At 41.9% G+C, this 18,450-nt stretch overlaps 1 protein-coding gene across 4 annotated transcripts in view; it reads left to right on the forward strand.

Moving 5' to 3' along the window:
- HIPK2 (homeodomain interacting protein kinase 2) overlaps positions 1-18,450 on the forward strand; it is a 188,589-nt gene that overhangs the window by 146,364 nt on the left and 23,775 nt on the right. For 2 of the 4 annotated variants that reach the window (XM_063099934.1, XM_063099936.1), the window contains exons 10-12: positions 4,755-4,897; positions 7,534-7,713; positions 11,222-11,503. In XM_063099934.1, coding sequence (XP_062956004.1) covers positions 4,755-4,897; positions 7,534-7,713; positions 11,222-11,503 — 605 coding nt within the window. The remainder of the gene's footprint in view (positions 1-4,754; positions 4,898-7,533; positions 7,714-11,221; positions 11,504-18,450) is intronic. The other 2 variants (XM_063099935.1, XM_063099937.1) reach the window with 1 other exon arrangement.

Below are 18,450 nucleotides of genomic sequence, written 5' to 3' on the forward strand. Positions count from 1 at the left end.
TTTTCTATGGGTAGATGTCTAGATATCTGGCAGCTGCATTCCAAATACTATTATTTGCTTTAAACGTATACAAAAACTCGACATCGTTCTTTTTATCTAAATATTTAAAACTTTTTCAAGGATTTTATTAGTGAGCATTTAGAGATGGAGTCACTTAATATATTGTTCATGTTAATTTCATTTTCTTTGCTCTTTACCTTCCCACTTCCCAGCATCACATGTCCCTTTGAGGGAAACAGTCCCCTTGGGGCACCGTGAAGAGGTGCATGGTAGGAGGGAGTGGTTATCACATGCTCTCATGTCAGTGACATGGGAGTGATCCTATGGATCACCTTATGAAGCAAGTTTTTTTAGTACTGCCACAGAGAAGCTGTGACTTCTATCCTCCCAAGCCCCAAGTCACACCTAGCATCTTGGCCACCAATAGAAATTGTGAATGAGAAGGTAAAGGTGGAGAGATGGGAATGCAGTTTTTGATTGAGACAGTATTGAGTTTACATCACTTCTCAAATGGCAGGATCCAAAACCCCCTTTGACTAGCAAGGCTGGATCAGAAATGCAGAAGTGCCAGATTCTTGTAGACATCCACCCTTCCATGAAGAAATTTTTTGCATTGTTCTAGCCAATCAAATCATATCACCTAAACCCCTTTAAATGTTTCCCTAAGGACAAACTCTTGGCTTGAACTCTTTGAGTGCCCAAAACACAAAACTTCCATGCTTCTAACTCAAAACCTCCTTGGATTACATTTTCCCCAACCAGTCTTTCCAACCATTGCCTTGCTGTCTGCTTCTATATGGCTTGACACCTGATGTTGTTTATGAATAAGGAAGACTTGTTCATGCCACATTTATGCAATTACTACCAATGCCTATTCCCAAATAGGGGCCATCATTTTTGTGTATTATCTCCATAAATAAAGGTAGTACACTGGCTGATAGCATGTGCTCTGGAGTTAGATTGCTCATATTCAGATGCCAGCCCCACCACTTACTGGCTGTCTGACTTTGGGGAGGATATTTTTGAAGTTTAAATCTAATTGTTTTTCAAAGTAATACAGGAACATAATTTTTAAAAGTTAAATGATACCATAAACTTATAAGAAAATAGTAGTCTTCTGTTTTATCCCATCCTTAATTTCTACTACCTCAAAACAATAATTTCTAATTTAACTGTTTAATCTGTTTTTTAACTCCATGTTCTAAATAACATGCTTAGCCTGCATTTTATTGATTTTTCCAGTTTAGTATTACCAATCCACTTCCTATTTTGAAAGATGAAGATTTAGCTCTCCAACCCACTCCAATCTCCATAACACACAAACAGGCTCTCTCCCACTCCCTCTTTCTCACTCATTCTTTCTTTCTTTCATTCCTCCCATATAATTTTTGATTCAACCACTTTGTCATATTTACATAATTATCATCAATATTATATAACATTATTCTCAGCTGAGCCTCAGTGTACTGTAATTATATTTCCTTTCTTGTACAACTTCTTGTTTTCCCTGGAGTTAATGGTTGTCTCATTTTTTCATTGGGTTAGTTTTCTGTATATCTATTATGCAGTCCCAAACCCTTCCAGATCTATAAAAGGTCTGTATGTTTGATGTGTTGATGTCTTTGAGCATATTGAGTTCAGTGTCTATTGTTTTTTCTCTCTGAAGCCTTTAAGACTTTCTGCTTGTCCACAGTAGTCTCAAATTTCATGATTACGTACTTTCTTGTGGGTCTTTTTTTCATACATTGTCCTGGACACCCTATTTGCCCTTTTAAAAAATTGTATTTTTCCTTTGATAATTTCTTCCCCTCCATTTTCTTTGTTCCTCCTTTGCAGGATTCTTATTAATTGGGTATTCATCCTTCTAAATTGATCTTCTAACTTTCTTATCTTTTCCCTCTATCTTCTGCCTACACTACTTTCTAGGCGATTTCAACTTTTTTTTTAAACCTACCTTTTTTTAAAAAAAAAAAAAAAGATGACCAGTAAGAGGATCTTAACCCTTGACTTGGTGTTGTGAGCACCACACTCGCCAAAGTGAGCTAACTGGACATCCCTATATAGGGATCCGAACCCATGGCCTTGGTGTTATCAGCACCACACTCTCCCAAGTGAGCCACGGGGTGGCCCTTAAACCTTCTTTTGAATTGTTAATTTCTGTTGTCATCTTTCTCATTTCCAAGAGTTCTTTCTTGTTCTCTGAATATAGATATTGATATAAAGATATATATTTCTCTGTACGATCTTGTTTCATGGATTTTTTTTTTTTTTTTTAGCTCTGTGAGGACATTAATTATAGAGTTTTGGAAATTTTCTGATTCCTACACTGTTTTTATTTCCTCTGAGTTTCTTTTTTTATTTGTTTTAGTCTCGTTCATGTTAGAAGCTTCCTCTAATGTCCAGTGATCCCTGACTGTTTATTCATGTTTATGACTAAAGCACTAAAAAACTAATTGGAAAGCTGAGGAGCAAGGGGAGGACTACTGAATGTGGGCTTCTCTATAGGCTAATAAGGAGCAAGCCCAGCATTTTCATTGGCAGATCCCCTGATCCTCAAATGTCATATCTGTAGTTCTTTTCTGTTGGACTACTCAGTTTCCCTAGAGAGAATCTTCCAGCCTCCTGCTTTGGGGGAGGTGTAAACCTGCACAACAGGGATTTGGGAACTTAGAGGTTCAATACACAGACTTGACCTTACATTTCTTCAGTCCGCTAACTCACTTAGTAATTGTCGACCTGTTTTCCAGCTTCTGAAATTTTGTTTATTGTTATATTGTGTGTCCCCTGTTCTCTTTGCCCATATGAATGTTTTTGTTTTGTTTTTTTTTTTTTTTTACTCCTTCACTATCATTTTAGTTGGGTTTAGAGAGAGCAACAAATGTATATATTTAATTTATTATATTTCTGGGCAAGTTATTCAACCTCTCTGTGTCTCAGTTTATTCATCTGAGAAATGTGAGGAAATAATAGTCTCTACCTCACAGGATTGGTGTGAAGAAGTTAGAAAACCCATTTATAACAACACTGTGCACAGTACACAATATGCATCAAGAAATAATAGCTGTATTCTTAGTAGTAGTAATTAATTATAGAAATGTCTGATAAAGTATTGTTTCAAATGAGCTGAACATATCAATCAGTGAAAAAGGTCAAAAACAACATTTTACCCCATCTCTTTCAGGCAAAATGCTAATATCCATTTCAGGGAAATAGAAAAAAATAATGAATATAGCTTAATATCAAGGTTTTTTTTTTGAATGACAGACAAAAATCATGCTTTTCATGACATCTAAAATGAGTTCCAGACAACTAAGTCAATAGAAATCTTACTGCCAATAAAATTGTTAGTCATTTAATATTTTGAATTTGCAACTGTTTTAATCAATTAAATTTTTTTTCTGCTTACTGTGAATTCAGTAAACCTGAAATACAATTAACTATAGTTAATAGCCTTGGTATAGTTGCTTTCATTTTATCAACAGATATTTATTAAGCTCTTACAGTATGATCTGTGGTCCCTGAGCTTTCCTCCTATGTCAAAAGAGATCAAAAAGCAAGCAAGCAATATCAAAAAAGTTTAAGAGATCTCACTGGGCCTTATTTGCAACATGAAAATGATGGAACAGATGAACAGTCCACTTATATCTAAAATGTGATTATATCATTTTTATAAGCATCACTGCTTTTTAAGCCTTGATTTAAATTTGTAGCCCATTTCCAGAACTGTTTGTACATATGAGTCAAAACATAAATATTAAACACATGCACAGTTAAGAGCACTGCATTAGAAAAATTAGATGTTAGTCATGCCCAGCCTGATGGAAAGAGAGAGATATAAGTAAGGTAACAAATCTTCAAATTCTTGACCTACCCAAGAGGTACTTTAGTTTAGTGGTGGTCCTTTAAGTGTCCACCTTTGGACCCTTGTGTTCAGTCTGAGTCATTTAGTGACCACAGGCAAGCAGAATAGTGATTGAGGAAACAGGGAGCTTAAAGCACAGCGCACGCACGCACGCACACACACACACACCAGTAAGTCTATTTAAGGAAGAATCAAATGAACTTTCATTTTAGGTTTCTTAGAAAAACCTTAATATTAAAAAGATTCAAATGGTGACTTCCTGACTATCTCCCATTTTTGCTTTGAGCGTTTGAGGTAATTCTCAATTAAGCTGAAGGTCCCAGCTAAAAATTTTACTTCATATTTGCTTACTCTCAGATGCAGGCCAGTTCCAGATATTTGGTCATCTCAGAATTGTGTAAACTTAGATTCAGAAGATAACGCAAGTTGAAACTCTAGATTCTAACTGATAAACAAAAGGTAAAATAACAAATGAAGGACACTAGATAGAAAGCTTCTTGAGGGAAAGGAGACACCTTCATCTGGCCCAACTCAATAACCTCAAGCCCTCTCATGCAGTTGTGTGACAGAGCAAGTGAATAAATGGAAGTTTATAAAGTTTAGCAAGTCAATTAAAGTTTCCACAAGTCAACTTGTGGAAACTGAGCATTGTTCATTAGAGCAAATCCCTTCCACACAACTCTGTGCCCCTGTACTTAATGATCTTCTGTTTGGTTCATATATGTTAATTTTATCTCCGCTTAACTTACTTTCTGAGGCCAGAGACCAGTCTTCACTTTCACACCCATCACAGAGTCCAGCATGACCCTGGGCACAGAATAGGTGCTGGATTCATGCAAATCGATTATGTGATTAATAAACACGGTGATTGCAAATGTCTTTTGTTCCACAGCAGGCCTGGCCAAGTGGGACCCAGCAGATCCTGCTTCCCCCAGCGTGGCAGCAGCTGACTGGAGTGGCCACCCACACATCAGTGCAGCATGCGACTGTGATTCCTGAGACCATGGCAGGCACCCAGCAGCTGGCCGACTGGAGGTGAGCAGGAAATCCTTCTAGGGTAAGCGAGCGTGTCCTGGATGGGAGGTGTGTACACCACTGATGCAGAGAGTGGCCAGGCTGGCCTGTAACTGAATTTCCTGGTTTGTAAAGAGCTTTTCAATTTAAAATATTTTTTAAAATATTGTATGGACTCTGACTACAGTGTAATGAGAGATTATTTTAAAATAATCTGCCAGGATGCAAGAAAATCATCTTCGTTCATTTACCGTCAGTTGTCATTTTCCACCCAAAATTCAGTCATATGGTTTAATCACCAATGTAATTCACAGGACTTGGCTCTGGATGATTTTTTGGTTGTTTCTCAGAATCAAATTTCACTCTCAGAAAACAGAGTTTTGTCACCAGTTAAAGAATGCAGAAGACAGTCCCAGAAGCCCTAAGCAATTCTGGAAAGTGTCCTAAAGATGTATTGAGACATCGGCACACTGGAGTCTGTCTATCTGACCTCCCAGGAGAGGGCTTGACAGAATGGGGTTTATTTGGAATTTTAGACTCTGGCATGTTTGTTGAATGTGCCTCTTCAGTTAATAGTCACATATTGTAGATCAGGGTCCCCTTTCCACAGACCCTAGAGGCATCCATCTGACGCCTCAGGCACACCATGCATAACCCCCTGCATCTGTTTCCAGAACTCCACCCATCCAACTCACTGACCTCCTCACAGATGCACCACTCTGCTGTTTTTATGACCACTTTTCACTTTTCCTTGTACCTCTCCCCAACACCACCACAGTGTCCCCCTTCAACAGTTCAGAGCCAAATGGTAACCCCCTAACTTGTCCCCAATTCCCCGTGGCCCTTTGGGCTGTCTCAGCACAAACATCGTGGCAGGTCACTCCCCTCCACCCTCTGACAGTCTCCATACCACCCAGGGAACATCCCTACAGTTCCTTTTCAAACATAAAAGGCTACTGTAAATTAACAGCTCTTAGAAAATGGTAGACAAGTAGAGATATAAGCTCCCAATCAAGCCTCTACTGCTGCTTCCTCCATTCAATTTTCTGACTAGGAAAAAGAAGAGAGTACATGGGCTGTCCCCACAGCCCCACTTTCTTCCCACTGACAATACCCCACACTTACCCCCATTCATTGGAAACACTTTCAGACCAGGCAGAACTGGGTTCAATTCTGGTTCTGCATGACGTGTAGCAAGTTACTAAACTTTTATGAGCCTCAGTTTCTTCTTCAGTAAAGTGGGAATAACAATGCACACCTCAGAAGATTGTTATGAGGTTTAAATTAAGATAAAATACAAAGCATCTGGCTTATATTTAACATGTACCAGAGCAGGGCATGGTACATGGCAGGCAATAAATAAACCTGTCATTTTCCCTTCCCCCATTCACACTGGTTCATGCTCAGCAAGATCGCCTTTCCTCCTCTAGCTCATTAGGAACAGCAACCAAGTGGAAAGCCGTCTGACCAATTGTTTCTTTGCCTCACTCCTTTTTCTCCTTAAAGACCAAACATGCCATATTCCTTTTTCCTTTGTCTCTCAGCATTTACAGCTCATGTAATGTCAGCAATACTATACTCATTCATGCATATACCTTCTTATTCTTCTTCCCTCCTTCCCTTCCCTTCTACATCTCTTCCCTAGTAACCACAGAAACACCTAAAGCCAACACACTTTCCAGTCTCTCTCCAAACTTCATGTGTGGGCCCAAGAACATCCATAAGCATGGCTAATAAGCAAAAGCAGAGTGCCAGTGCTGGACCTGTATCAAAGGAAAAAGAATGCCACCTGTCTGGAGGAGAAATAGCAACAAAATAAAGAAGCTGTAACATCAGTTTCTATTGTCCATGTAAATACTTAAAAGTATCAAAATCTGTACAAAATGGGCTTTTGTGGGCAGTTCTCTGAATTAATCACTTTTAACATTTCTGTGGGAAAACAAGGCTTTGAGTTCCATACAACCCAGATTATAAGAACTTTAAAATGTAACCCATTTTCATGATGAGGGCTGCCATATTTCTACCAGCATGTGTGTGTCTGCTATTTTGATTTAATACCAAACTCCATACATGTCTAGTCAACCTTCAGTTAATCTAATTGTTCATTCAGCAAGCGTGTAATTAATTGATCAGCTGCTACATGCCTGAGCATTGTGCTAGCCACTGAGGGAATTCGAAAGAACACTAACACTTCCTAATGCCAGAAACATCTGACTCGCAGTCTTCAAAGTTTGTTTTTCACGTAAACTACAATTTCCTCATAAACAAAACGATACCATTAAGATATCCTGCCTACCTCACAGAGCGGGATGAAATAACCATTGAAGGCACTTTGTAAACTCTAAAATAAAACCCACATATTATTGTTCAGCATAATGACCTCGGGGACTTCAAAAGTTGGAGGGAGTGTTTACCTCCCCCCCAGATCTTACACACGGAGCCCGCACCCTTGGCCTTCTGCCCACTTGCAAGCCCTCCTCGGCTCCTTCAGAACAGCCTTCAACTTCCCGGCTCTGGGGGCCGCACCTGATGAGCCTCACGGCGCAGGGAGATGCCAGCTGCACTCAGCCTGTATTGGGGCTGGAAACTTTTTCATTTTAAGGAACTCTGTTTTTACAAAACCGCTCATGGGCCTTGTCTTCCCGGCTCCCTTTCAGGAACACGCATGCTCACGGCAGCCATTACAATCCCATCATGCAGCAGCCCGCGCTATTGACCGGTCATGTGACCCTTCCCGCCGCCCAGCCCTTAAATGTGGGCGTGGCCCACGTGATGCGGCAGCAGCCGACCAGCACCACATCCTCCCGGAAGAGTAAGCAGCACCAGTTGTCTGTAAGGTAAGGTGCTGAGAGTGGGCCTGGAGGAGAGGAAACCCAGGAGATGGGAATGCCGTAGAGAGGCTGTTTAGGTTTAGAGCATTTCAGCATGCTCCGGATCCCTGGCGTGGGACAGGGAGCAACTGCTCTTCCTGCAGTAGCTAGCAGAACATCCCATGCACATGGATTTTCCTAGGGTTTGCAGGAAGCACTCACCCTGGGCTCAGTGCACATGCCTACCCTGCCTCTTGTCTCACCCTAGTCCCAGCTCTGCTTGCATCCTAAGGGTGGGGGCCTGGAATTACAGCGTGTTCAGTGCCTTGGGAGCTTCAGTCCCTATGTTAAAGAAAAATTATTCAATGATCCTTATTAAGCCACAATAAAGAAGAGTTGATACAGTACCATCAAGATAGGTAAAGGGACCACTGCCTTGGGGTCTTGCAGTGGGAGAGAGAGATTAGGTTCAACTCCAATACAGCATGGGCAAGTGGGAATTTACTGCCAAATATCAGTTTAGTGGTCAACGGATGGAAAATTATTAAGAGGAAACATGAGGGGTAAAGAGAGTTCTGGCTAAACTGACCTAATAGGATTCTTGATGAAGGCAGGCCAGAGTGGTCAGATGTCACCTGGGGATGGTGGAGGATGAGGAACCCAATCGGATATCGAGGGGATTCTGGCTAAACTGACTTTAGCAGTGCTCTTTGCTAAAACTGGATTTTACAAGGAGATGCACAGATGGGCCTAGGAGAAGGTTCAGAAGCCTGATTAAAGTTTGGCCAAGCACAGAGTCTTTGTCACTTTCTCCTTCTCTAGAAAACACTCAGTCTCACCTCTGAAGTTTCAATTTGGAAGCCATTTACTGAATACTAGAGAAATGTACTTTCTTTGAAATCTGAGATCAGAAATTTAACTCATCTAGCTGCTTGCTTAAGGATAAGCAATAACTTTGATTAATCCCAGACACTAACCGCAGAACCCTAATCTTTCCCGTTCCCTTTAAATACAGTTTCATCTCAATGAACTCTTAAAAAATCAAAAACAACAAAAGATTATATGCAGTATAATTCCATTTATATGGCATTTTGGAAAAGGCAAAACACAGAGGCAGGGGTCAGATCAGGGGTTGTCAGAGACTAGTAGGAGAGGAGGGATTGACTGAGAAGGAACATGAGGGAACTTTTTAGGTCATAAAAAAGTTCTGTATTTGTGTTGTGGAGGGGGGTTATGACTGTACATTTGTCAAAACTCATCAAACACTTCAAAAGAGAGAATTTTACTGTATGTCAATTATACCTCAATAAGCCTAACTTTTTTAAAAAATAGAGATCTCCAAGCCCCCCAAATATATATATATATAAATATAGAGAGAGACAAATATATGTATATATGGCAAGATCATGCAACTGCAGAATTGCTCTATTTCTTCCTAAAGGCACTGACTCGGAGGTCTTAATTGCTTATTTAGAATAAGTTAATTAAGGGCCGAGCCCGTGGCGCACTTGGTAGAGTGCTGCGCTGGGAGCGCGGCGACGCTCCCACCGCGGGTTCGGATCCTAAATAGGACTGACCGGTGCACTCACTGGCTGAGTGCCGGTCACGAAAAAACGACAAAAAAAAAAAAATAGAATAAGTTAATTAAGGGAGGTCTAGCATATAAAATGTCTAGTGAATTTTGGTTTTCTGCTTCTTCATTTAGCCAGGCAGCAGTAATTAGGCCTGCCTTTTTTCATTTTACTCAAAAATTAATTCAAGACCTGACTTCCCTCAAGTTGTTGTCTTTCTTCAAGGATGTCCTTCTTCATCCTTTTTTGGATGTTTCTGACAACTCAGGGAAATTCAACTCAGATCAGTGGCAGGCCTCCAGAATGCTTTTGTTCAGCAGCTCTGTGACAACACACCCATGTCATTATTAGAATGAGCGGCAAGAAAGGCCTCTGTCTTGATCCTCATGGGCTGTCATGCCCAGCCAGGTGGGCCGTCTTGCAGAACACTGGTCTGACCCAGAACTGAGCTTAGTATCATCATGGCTCACCTTGGCCGAGTAGGGGCAGTAAGAACCCACCTGTTAGCAGATCCCTCCGTGTTGTCTACTCGCCACCCAGATGGTTTCATGAAGGCTCATTGCCAGTGCATTTCAAGATTGATATAATTACAGTGAAAGTTAGTATATGCCTATTTTTAAGACCAATGCCTTAGGCAAAACAGTTTGAAAGATCAGAAGGCTGTCCCTTGTCAGGTGGTGCAGCCAGGCATACTTTTCTTTAGCAATGCCAAGAGGACATATTATGATTGCTGGAGTAATAAAAACATAATCTCTAAGTTGTAACATATTAACAATAACAAATACATAGGTTTATCATAAGTGCAAACAACAGAGCAATCTTATCAGTAAAATTATTACCAGCCCTGAAAAAGGAGCAAACAACATATCTGACACCAGCAAGATAGAAAATTAAATAAACCCATCTTTACTGAATTTCATTTTACTGCCAGCCCTTTAGCCAAAAGGTACTAGAATCTCTAAAGACATGTAAGAGTCCGAGTTTCATTATGCATTGACTTTGGTCTCTCATTGCCTAGGTACTACTAGGGTCAGCAAGGGTTTTATGGTGAGGGAAGGAGGTGTTATTTCCCTAAAGTTACCAGAAGCTACACTGGCTAATTTAGTAAGGAATTTCTTTTGGAGGGGGAAGTGGGGAGGACAGCTGGCTGGTACAGGGATCCGTACCCTTGACCTCGGTGTCACAACACCACACTCTAACCAACTGAGCTAACTGGCCAGCCTGAATAAGGAATTTCAAGTTGATCAAAATCTAGATTAAAGGTCTCTTTTTAAGCATATTTATTCCTCTTACGCTTTTCCCAATTTTTTATTACAATTCAAACAGACTGGTGAGCCTCCCTTGAAGCCAAAGGGTCAAAATCCAGAAAAATCGTTTCTTGTGTTTCTTTTTTAATTATGTACACACAAATACTTTAATGGTCATGTTCTTTTCCCAGAGGAGGAAGGAGGGAAAGCCGAACCATTGCTCACCAAGATTAGACCCTTTAGAACTAGAAACTCTTAAGAAATAAGTGTTATAGTTTAATTATTAGTAGAACAAACATTAGCAAGAAAACCAAAGCATTATGTGGCAATCACCACTTTTTTCACCACTCCCCAAAACAAGACTTAAGTATGTTTAGGGGGATGACAAGACAGAGCTCAGAAGGAGGGCCTTGGCCCTGAAGACAAGAGGCTGTGCTGGGCAGACACAGCTGAAATCCTGGTCACGACATCTGCAGCCTGCTGGGAGCAGGCAAACTAGAGCCCAGAGAAGACCAGGCTGCTGTCCCAGTCTGTGTAGTGACTAACGGAAAGATCTCCAGAGGTGGCCACTTTTCCAGTTACTGATTGAGTCTAACTGGGCTGGCCCTCTAAATTTTTATGGACATTTGGCAAAGCTGGTGATTCTAGGCAGTCAGACTTCTTGGAAGGAGTTGCAGGGCCTGACCTTCCTCTGCATATGTGGTTTTGTTGTTACAGAAATGTCTCTACCTGTGAGGTGTCCTCCTCTCAGGCCGTCAGCTCCCCTCAGCGATCCAAACGCGTCAAGGAGAACACGCCTCCCCGCTGCGCCATGGTGCACAGCAGTCCAGCCTGCAGCACCTCGGTCACCTGCAGCTGGGGCGATGTGGCCTCCAGCACCAACCGGGAGCGGCAGCGGCAGACGATTGTCATTCCTGACACCCCCAGCCCCACGGTCAGCGTCATCACCATCAGCAGTGACACAGATGAGGAGGAGGAACAGAAACACGCCCCCACCAGGTAAGGCAGTGCCACCTTAGGCTTTCAGGAAGGAGCCGAGAGGGAGTGCGTGTGTGTTACCAACTCACACGCAAAGACAATTATCCATGGATCTAGGCCATTTTCCATAAGCAGACATAATGATGTCTCTCTCCTGACCCCTAAATTTGGTTTTGTCATGTCCAAGACTCCTGAAGTTATTTCAAGAGAATGTCAAACAGATTTTCAAATAATTACTTAAAACCAAAAGAATTTTGAATCAGTTTGGTCTTAAAAAAATAATTATAGGCCTTATGCATTTGGGGAACTTGAGGCCATAAAAATCGGGCACCAGTGCCAGTGTATTTCGACTCCTATCAGCTTAAAAATTTCTGCCTCGGGCTATTGAATTTATTCCCAGTTGATCAGGATATTTCTCTAACATTGCCTTGGCTCACTCAGAATTCGAAGTAATTGTCCAATTAATCAGAAATTTCCCTGTGTCTGATTAACCCAATCTTTCAAACTGCCAGTTGGCTCTTCACCCAGAGAGCATTACTGTTTATTCCAAAGTAGTGATAATTCATTTTACTCTTTGTATGCTTCCTGGGGAGAGGGAAGAAATATTTATTATATTTGCAAGACTATTAACCCTGGTGCCAGAGCCTCTTTTTCTTCCAGCCAGACTTCCACAAAATGCAGTTTTTGCTAGGGCTGCTCAGCTCAGGTGGTGCAGCCTGATGAACCCTTCCAGAAGGGTCAGTCCCCTGGCTTTCTGCACCCCCAAGGGCCTTGGGGCCTTGTAGAGCCCAAAGTCTCACAAACCCAGTCTGCAGACCCCTTTGCATTGGGACTGAGTGCCAGGGAAGGGAGACCTGTCACTCCTACCACCAGTGCTGTCAGTCAGCATGCATGCCATGACTGGATGTGAAGCTCAATATTCACAATTAGGCCTGAGTTATTAATTCCTGATTGGATACAATGTACCTAATTAGTAACCACAAATCCCTTTAAATAGATGATAAATTCTCACACTTGAAATCATTACAAAATGTACAGATCCCCTAATTAAAACATTCTCATTATAGCTATCCCTGCATGGGGCATCCCCCTCCCATCTTTCTAATGAAGGTCAGTTTTGGTTTAGTTTTTGTATTTTTCACAGTAGGACTAGTATATGTCTCATTCAAGGGTCTTCTTTTTCTGTTGAATGGCTCAGCCTGATCTTCAGTATATTTCAGAGAAGAACATGGTCAAGCACTTCTGGTCCTAGCATTGTGCCAGGTGCTAGAGGGGCACAGGTCTGTGAGTCCAGGAATAGTGCCTCACCCATTTGCAGGCCAGTATTGCTTTGTTCCCCATCTACCCTAGTCCAGTACTGGCCTCAGTTTCCTTTTTGATTACAGCCCCAAGTTGAGTCAGTGTTCCATCCTCCCCAGTGCCTCACCCCCCCAACCCAGGTAGTACTGTGCGCTCAGTGTTTCCATGGGCTCAGGGTCCCTTCACAAGGAGAAAGGTTCCTCCCAGCCCCAGATCAAACCCTGGCCTAGAGCAGCCTATCCAGACATTTGCAGCTTCAGTAATAAGAAGGACAGAACAACCTGGCATAGCCCTTTCTCCTGACCTGAAAAAAGAGAAATCAATTTAAAAATCTGACAGTCAGCTGGATTAGAATATCATTTTTGAAGTGTGAGGTTTGTGTTGACACAGACTCTCCACATCTGTGCTCAGGAGAGAACTAAATAGTGCGTCTGAGGCAGAGGAGGAGAGCACCATTCTCCTGCAGTCAGTCTGCTGATTGACAGGGTTGAGAGCGCACACGCCTGTTTCCAGGAAGAAACAGAAGAACTGAAACGCTTGGCAGCTTGTGAGGACCTTGATGTAAATGACGTAAAGAGACTTGGGGGAGCGGAGGGCAGCAGCCTTTGGGCTGGCACACATGTGAAGAATAACCACAGATAGTGGCAGTGAGTTTCAGAATGTTGTAGCTTCATACAGTGAAAAAGGTGGGGGACTGCCTGCCTGCTCAGCATCAGGAGAGTGTGCCATTTGTACATTACGCCAAATGCAGGAAGCTGCAGATGGAGACCAGAGAGGAATGGTGAAGGGTTGCAGCTGTCCACAGTTGTGACGGGAGCTCACAGAACAAGACATGATAATAACGTTTACTGGAGAGATCAAGTGACGTTGCCTTAGAAAATGTTTTAGGACCCAAGAAGATAGGAAACTGTATTTGAGTCTGCTGAGTAGGATAAAACAGAAACCAATAGCTGTTTTATTTATAGAGAAACCACTATGTAATTGGGATCACATTATTATGACTATACAAGTATTTTAGAATGAGAAAAAAGTGGTGGGGAAATATGATTACTTGTTCTTAGAAATCAGAGTTATCATAAAATTTAACACAGTAAATATTTATTGGTCCCACCAGTGTAAGATATTATGCTGGAAACTGCAGGTATTCCATAAATAAGGTAGACAGCCTCTGTTCTCATGAGGTTTGCAGGTTAAGAAGCAGAATGAGACACATACAAATCATTATAACACAAAAAGAATATCAGTTCCATAAGAATCAGCAAAGTACTATGGGGATTCAAAGGGAAAATAGCTTGAGGGAATAGCAGGGGAGACAGGAGGGTCGATTGCAAATTCAGGCGAGGTCATTGACGGGGCAGACACTCAAAGGCAGCCACAGATGATCCGAGCAGTGGTGATTCTTATCAAAGAGAAAGCAAGAGGCAAGGAGGGAAGGGATGCTGGACAGTAAGGGGTCCATGAGCGGTCTGCCCTTCAATGGGGGTGGTCAGCTTTGTTAGGAAATAATAAGGGGCTCAAGGGAAAGCATCAGTCCTGGGAAAACAAGGATGCACACCCAAGTGCAGCCAAATGGGGACCACCTGGCCACTCTCCAGCTTGAGAGCTTCTCTAGCCTTGTGTATTCCAGTTTGAACTGTGGAGACTTTCCGTCCTTGACGCTGATCATCCTTGTTCCCAAATGTGATTTCTCTCGTGCCATGAGCATCTTGATTCTGATCTTGTGTGTTCCCGACCTCATTTCCTATTTGCTGCATGCTCCCAAATCTAGTGTTTCTGGTTCCCAGCACTGGCCTGTAACTCTGCATAAAATGCTGGTTAATGCCCTAACCTGGCTCAGCCCCAACACAGCACACAGAATATCAGGGGACCAATGACACACCCAGGGATGATGGTTCTTCCACCACCAACGTGAGACAAATATAAGGGTGTCACTAAATCTCCAGGACTGGAGGACATTGCCTAAGATTTTTACAAGAATGCCAAGGCAAAATCATTATTCCTGACCCCAAATATGTGGTGCTGTTAGTTGCCAGAGCAGGTGAAAGGTCAGCAACTCCTACTTGAAAGAACTCCAGAGCATGCAGGTGGCAGGCTAGAGGAGACGGAACTAAAGGGAATTGTAGCAAGCATTCACCAAGTGTTTTCACCTGCACAATCTTGTTCATCATGTGAAGGGCTACACAAGGCCAGTGTTTCTATCCCCATTTGATAGATGAGGAAATGAAGCTTGGAAAAGGTGAGTGACTTGCCCACATTATAAAGGTTCTATGTAGCAGAATTGGGATCCAGGTGCCATGCCATTGAAGAAATGGCAAACTTAATTACTGGCAAAAATAACTAATTTCATCATTAATTCAACAACAGTAAATTCTGTCCTGCCCCCTCCTGTGACCACTGCTATGCCCTGGTAGCCCCCACTGTGTGCAAGACACCATGCCAGGGCTATAGAGAGTCCAGAGTATTGGTTCCTGAGCCCTCCCTGGGTCCCAGGCATTCATCAAAGTGCTGGAGCTCTAGCTGTGAGAAGGGCAGAAGTCAACTCTTTTAATTCTTCGAGAAGATTTTTAAAAGTGGGCAGGCAAAGGAAGAGCCAATGGACTCCTTTTTTTCAATGAATCACTATTGGACTAGGGGACTCTTTGGTCATGGCTAGAGAATTGGCCTGAAGACAGAAAACAAACTATACAGTAACCAGATATTTTTTTGGGTCCCCCAGAATTAAGTAGAACCAGTCTTATTTTAAATATTTAGAGATGGTTTTGATCAAAGAAGTATTTAACTGTCTACATATGCTGAACAAACCATCTTTCTCACTTGGAATCTCCTTGGATAGTGTTTACAAGTTCAAGTCTTCTTTATTCAGACCCTTCTGTAAACCTTACCTTGTGCTGAAACTGTCTTGTATAGGCCACAGTGTACAACCCTTGATCATCAGGGTAATTTTTTAAGTGTATAACCAAAGTGGTTCATTACAGCTGATGAGCTAGAAAGTATTTTGTTTGGTCTCCATTATTCATTCATATATTCATTCATTCAGTGACCTGGATGTTTCTGGTAGGTGAGTTGTTTTACTTGAGTCATCCAGGCACTGCTGCATCCCGTGCACTTCACTTTGCATGTGTCAGCAGCCACTCGAAGACTATTAAAGCCACTGTTGCCAAAACAGTAGCTTTAAGAAAATTGGTTCATAAATATCACTTAATTTTTTAGATATAAAAACAGTTACTTGGGCCACTCTTAAAATGTTTATATTTTGACCCAAAATGTTCCCCTTCTTTATACTAAATTTAAAACCTAGAGAAATTATTATAGATAAGGCACAGTCAGGAAACTGATAAACTGCTGCTCGAAAGACTTTGGCCTGAAAAATTAACATCCACTTAACAGAGGGAGAAAAAACACCCACTCATTTATTATTGCATGGGCAAAAATCAACCCAAAATGGAATTAGTTTCCATTGTCGCCTACAGTCATGTAGTTCACTTCATCCTGTTAATGGTTGAGGTTGAGAAGCTACTTAACAGCCAACCTCATGTTGGACTCAGGAAGGAACAAAGGAACCCAGACACACAGTATCACTTGAAGGAACTTTGTTGTTTCTCAGTTTTTAGTTACAGCCAACCCCCAAGTTGAAAAATATTTCAGTCATGTGACTTGTCTCAAGAGACGGAAGGATGTTTTGTGCAGCCAACTTCACCCTCTTTACTGGGCTCCATTCACACACACCAGAGGACTCAGTGGAGTGGCTTAGGGGCTGCATTTTAAAGAGACACTCCACCCTACTGTCCCCACCTGAGCATGTGTACTAATGCTTCAGCACATTACATCACTGTTGCAACTTCCTGGTTTACCTTCTACAGAGGGGAGGGAGGAAGGGCGGGAGAGGATTGGATACCATAGGGTGAGCACTGCTCAGCTACTGGACTTAATGTGATTAGGGGAGACAAGCCAAACTCCCGGGCTGGTTTAGGAAGAGAACTGGATTGCAGAAGAAGGTGGAAGGAGAGTGGACACCTCCTCCTGCTGCATCCGATGTGGTAAAGACTGGTGACTACTCATGGTTCCTTCCAGGCCCCTGTTTCTTATTTCTCAAGAAAGTAGTCATGTGAAACATGACCTTAATGCTGTTATGTATCATACACACATAGAGACATATACATAGATATAAATATGCAAATAATATAATTTGAATGGAATATATGCACCATAGTAAAACAAAGATTTGTTTTTCTCTCACTAATGACTTTAAATCGGTAGCTACAAGGAAAGAGCATGTTGGCCTGGAAGCACCGGCTTCTGGTCCCTCTCCTCACCTGAAGGGCTGGTTAAAAGCAATCAGCCAGCGTGTTTCTGGTCTGAGGTTCTTAGGGTGGAGGGGCATGGGAACAGCGCCGCAAGCGGTACATGCCCCGTGAAGTGGCCAGGCCCACAGCTCTCCTTTCCATCAGCTGGGAAGCTCTCCGTGCCAACCACCCCGTGCCCTTCACACAGAGAAGACCAGTGTCACCAAGTATAGCCCTGGAGGAACCAGAGGAAGAGTTTCCATTAGTTTACACATTTTCAGTGCTTGCTAGGTACTTTGCTGGGGAGTTAAAAGAATTGTGTAGCACAGTGGTCAAGAGTGTGGTCTCTGGGTTCCAGTCCAACTCTGCAAGCTCTGTGACCTCGGGCAAGCAAGTGACATAAGCTCTCTACGTCTGAAGTTCATTGCCTTTAAAATGAAAGTAGGCACATTCTTTACCACAGAGTCTTGCCATACGGATGAAAGAAGATAACACATATAAAGCACTTTGAACAGTAGTTGGTATGCATCCAACCAGTGTTACCTATATGTAGTACTTAGTGTCGTAGTAATAGAAGAGTAGTATTTTTCACATATTGCATTGACTATGAAATCAAAGAAGTGAAAGAAGTTATGGAAAGTTTATTGGAAGAGATGAGTTTTGACCCTGATCTTGAAGGACGAGGTTGACTGAGATTAGAAAAAAGAAATCAGAAACATTCCAGATAGGACCTTTCAGGGAAGACATTATGGATTGGTATCTGATCCTTCAGCAGTGTTTTCTCTATTGGGACTGATTTCTTTGCTTCTTACCTCCTTATTTATTGTTATCATTTTTAAATGATGAAAATCATCTATTGCTATGACAACACAATGCAATTGTGAACTCTGACAGCTTTGTTCTTTATTCAAAAGTGATGTTCCATCAAGACCATTTCAGCAAATATTTCTCATTTTACTCCTATCACTGTTCTCTCACTTGCATTAACCAACTCATAATGGGATTGATAAGCTGTCAATAATAATTAGACACAATAGCGGAATAAGTCCCAGTAGTACCAATACAGATGAGCCTAGAGAATCCACAGTAGTGATCTCAAATGTGTGCTCATTTTTAAAGTGACTCATTTAACAGCTTCCCATTAGTTCTCTAATGTGCATAGTGTATTCAGGTAGAGCACAGAGCTTTCTAGCAATAGAAGAGATTAAAACAGCTATCAAATTAATTCACCTTTTCTAAACTGTCACATGTAAATCCAAAAAGGCAGCATATTTGCTCATTAGGTAGAGGGCCTTCCCAGAATCTACAGTGAAGGGAGGGGACTCATGAAAAGTTAACAGAGGTTTTATCCCACCCTCCTTGGTAGATAGCAAGACACTGACACTC

This window comes from Cynocephalus volans, chromosome 6 (genome assembly GCF_027409185.1).
Source record: "Cynocephalus volans isolate mCynVol1 chromosome 6, mCynVol1.pri, whole genome shotgun sequence".
In the NCBI taxonomy this organism is placed as follows: Eukaryota; Metazoa; Chordata; class Mammalia; order Dermoptera; family Cynocephalidae; genus Cynocephalus; species Cynocephalus volans.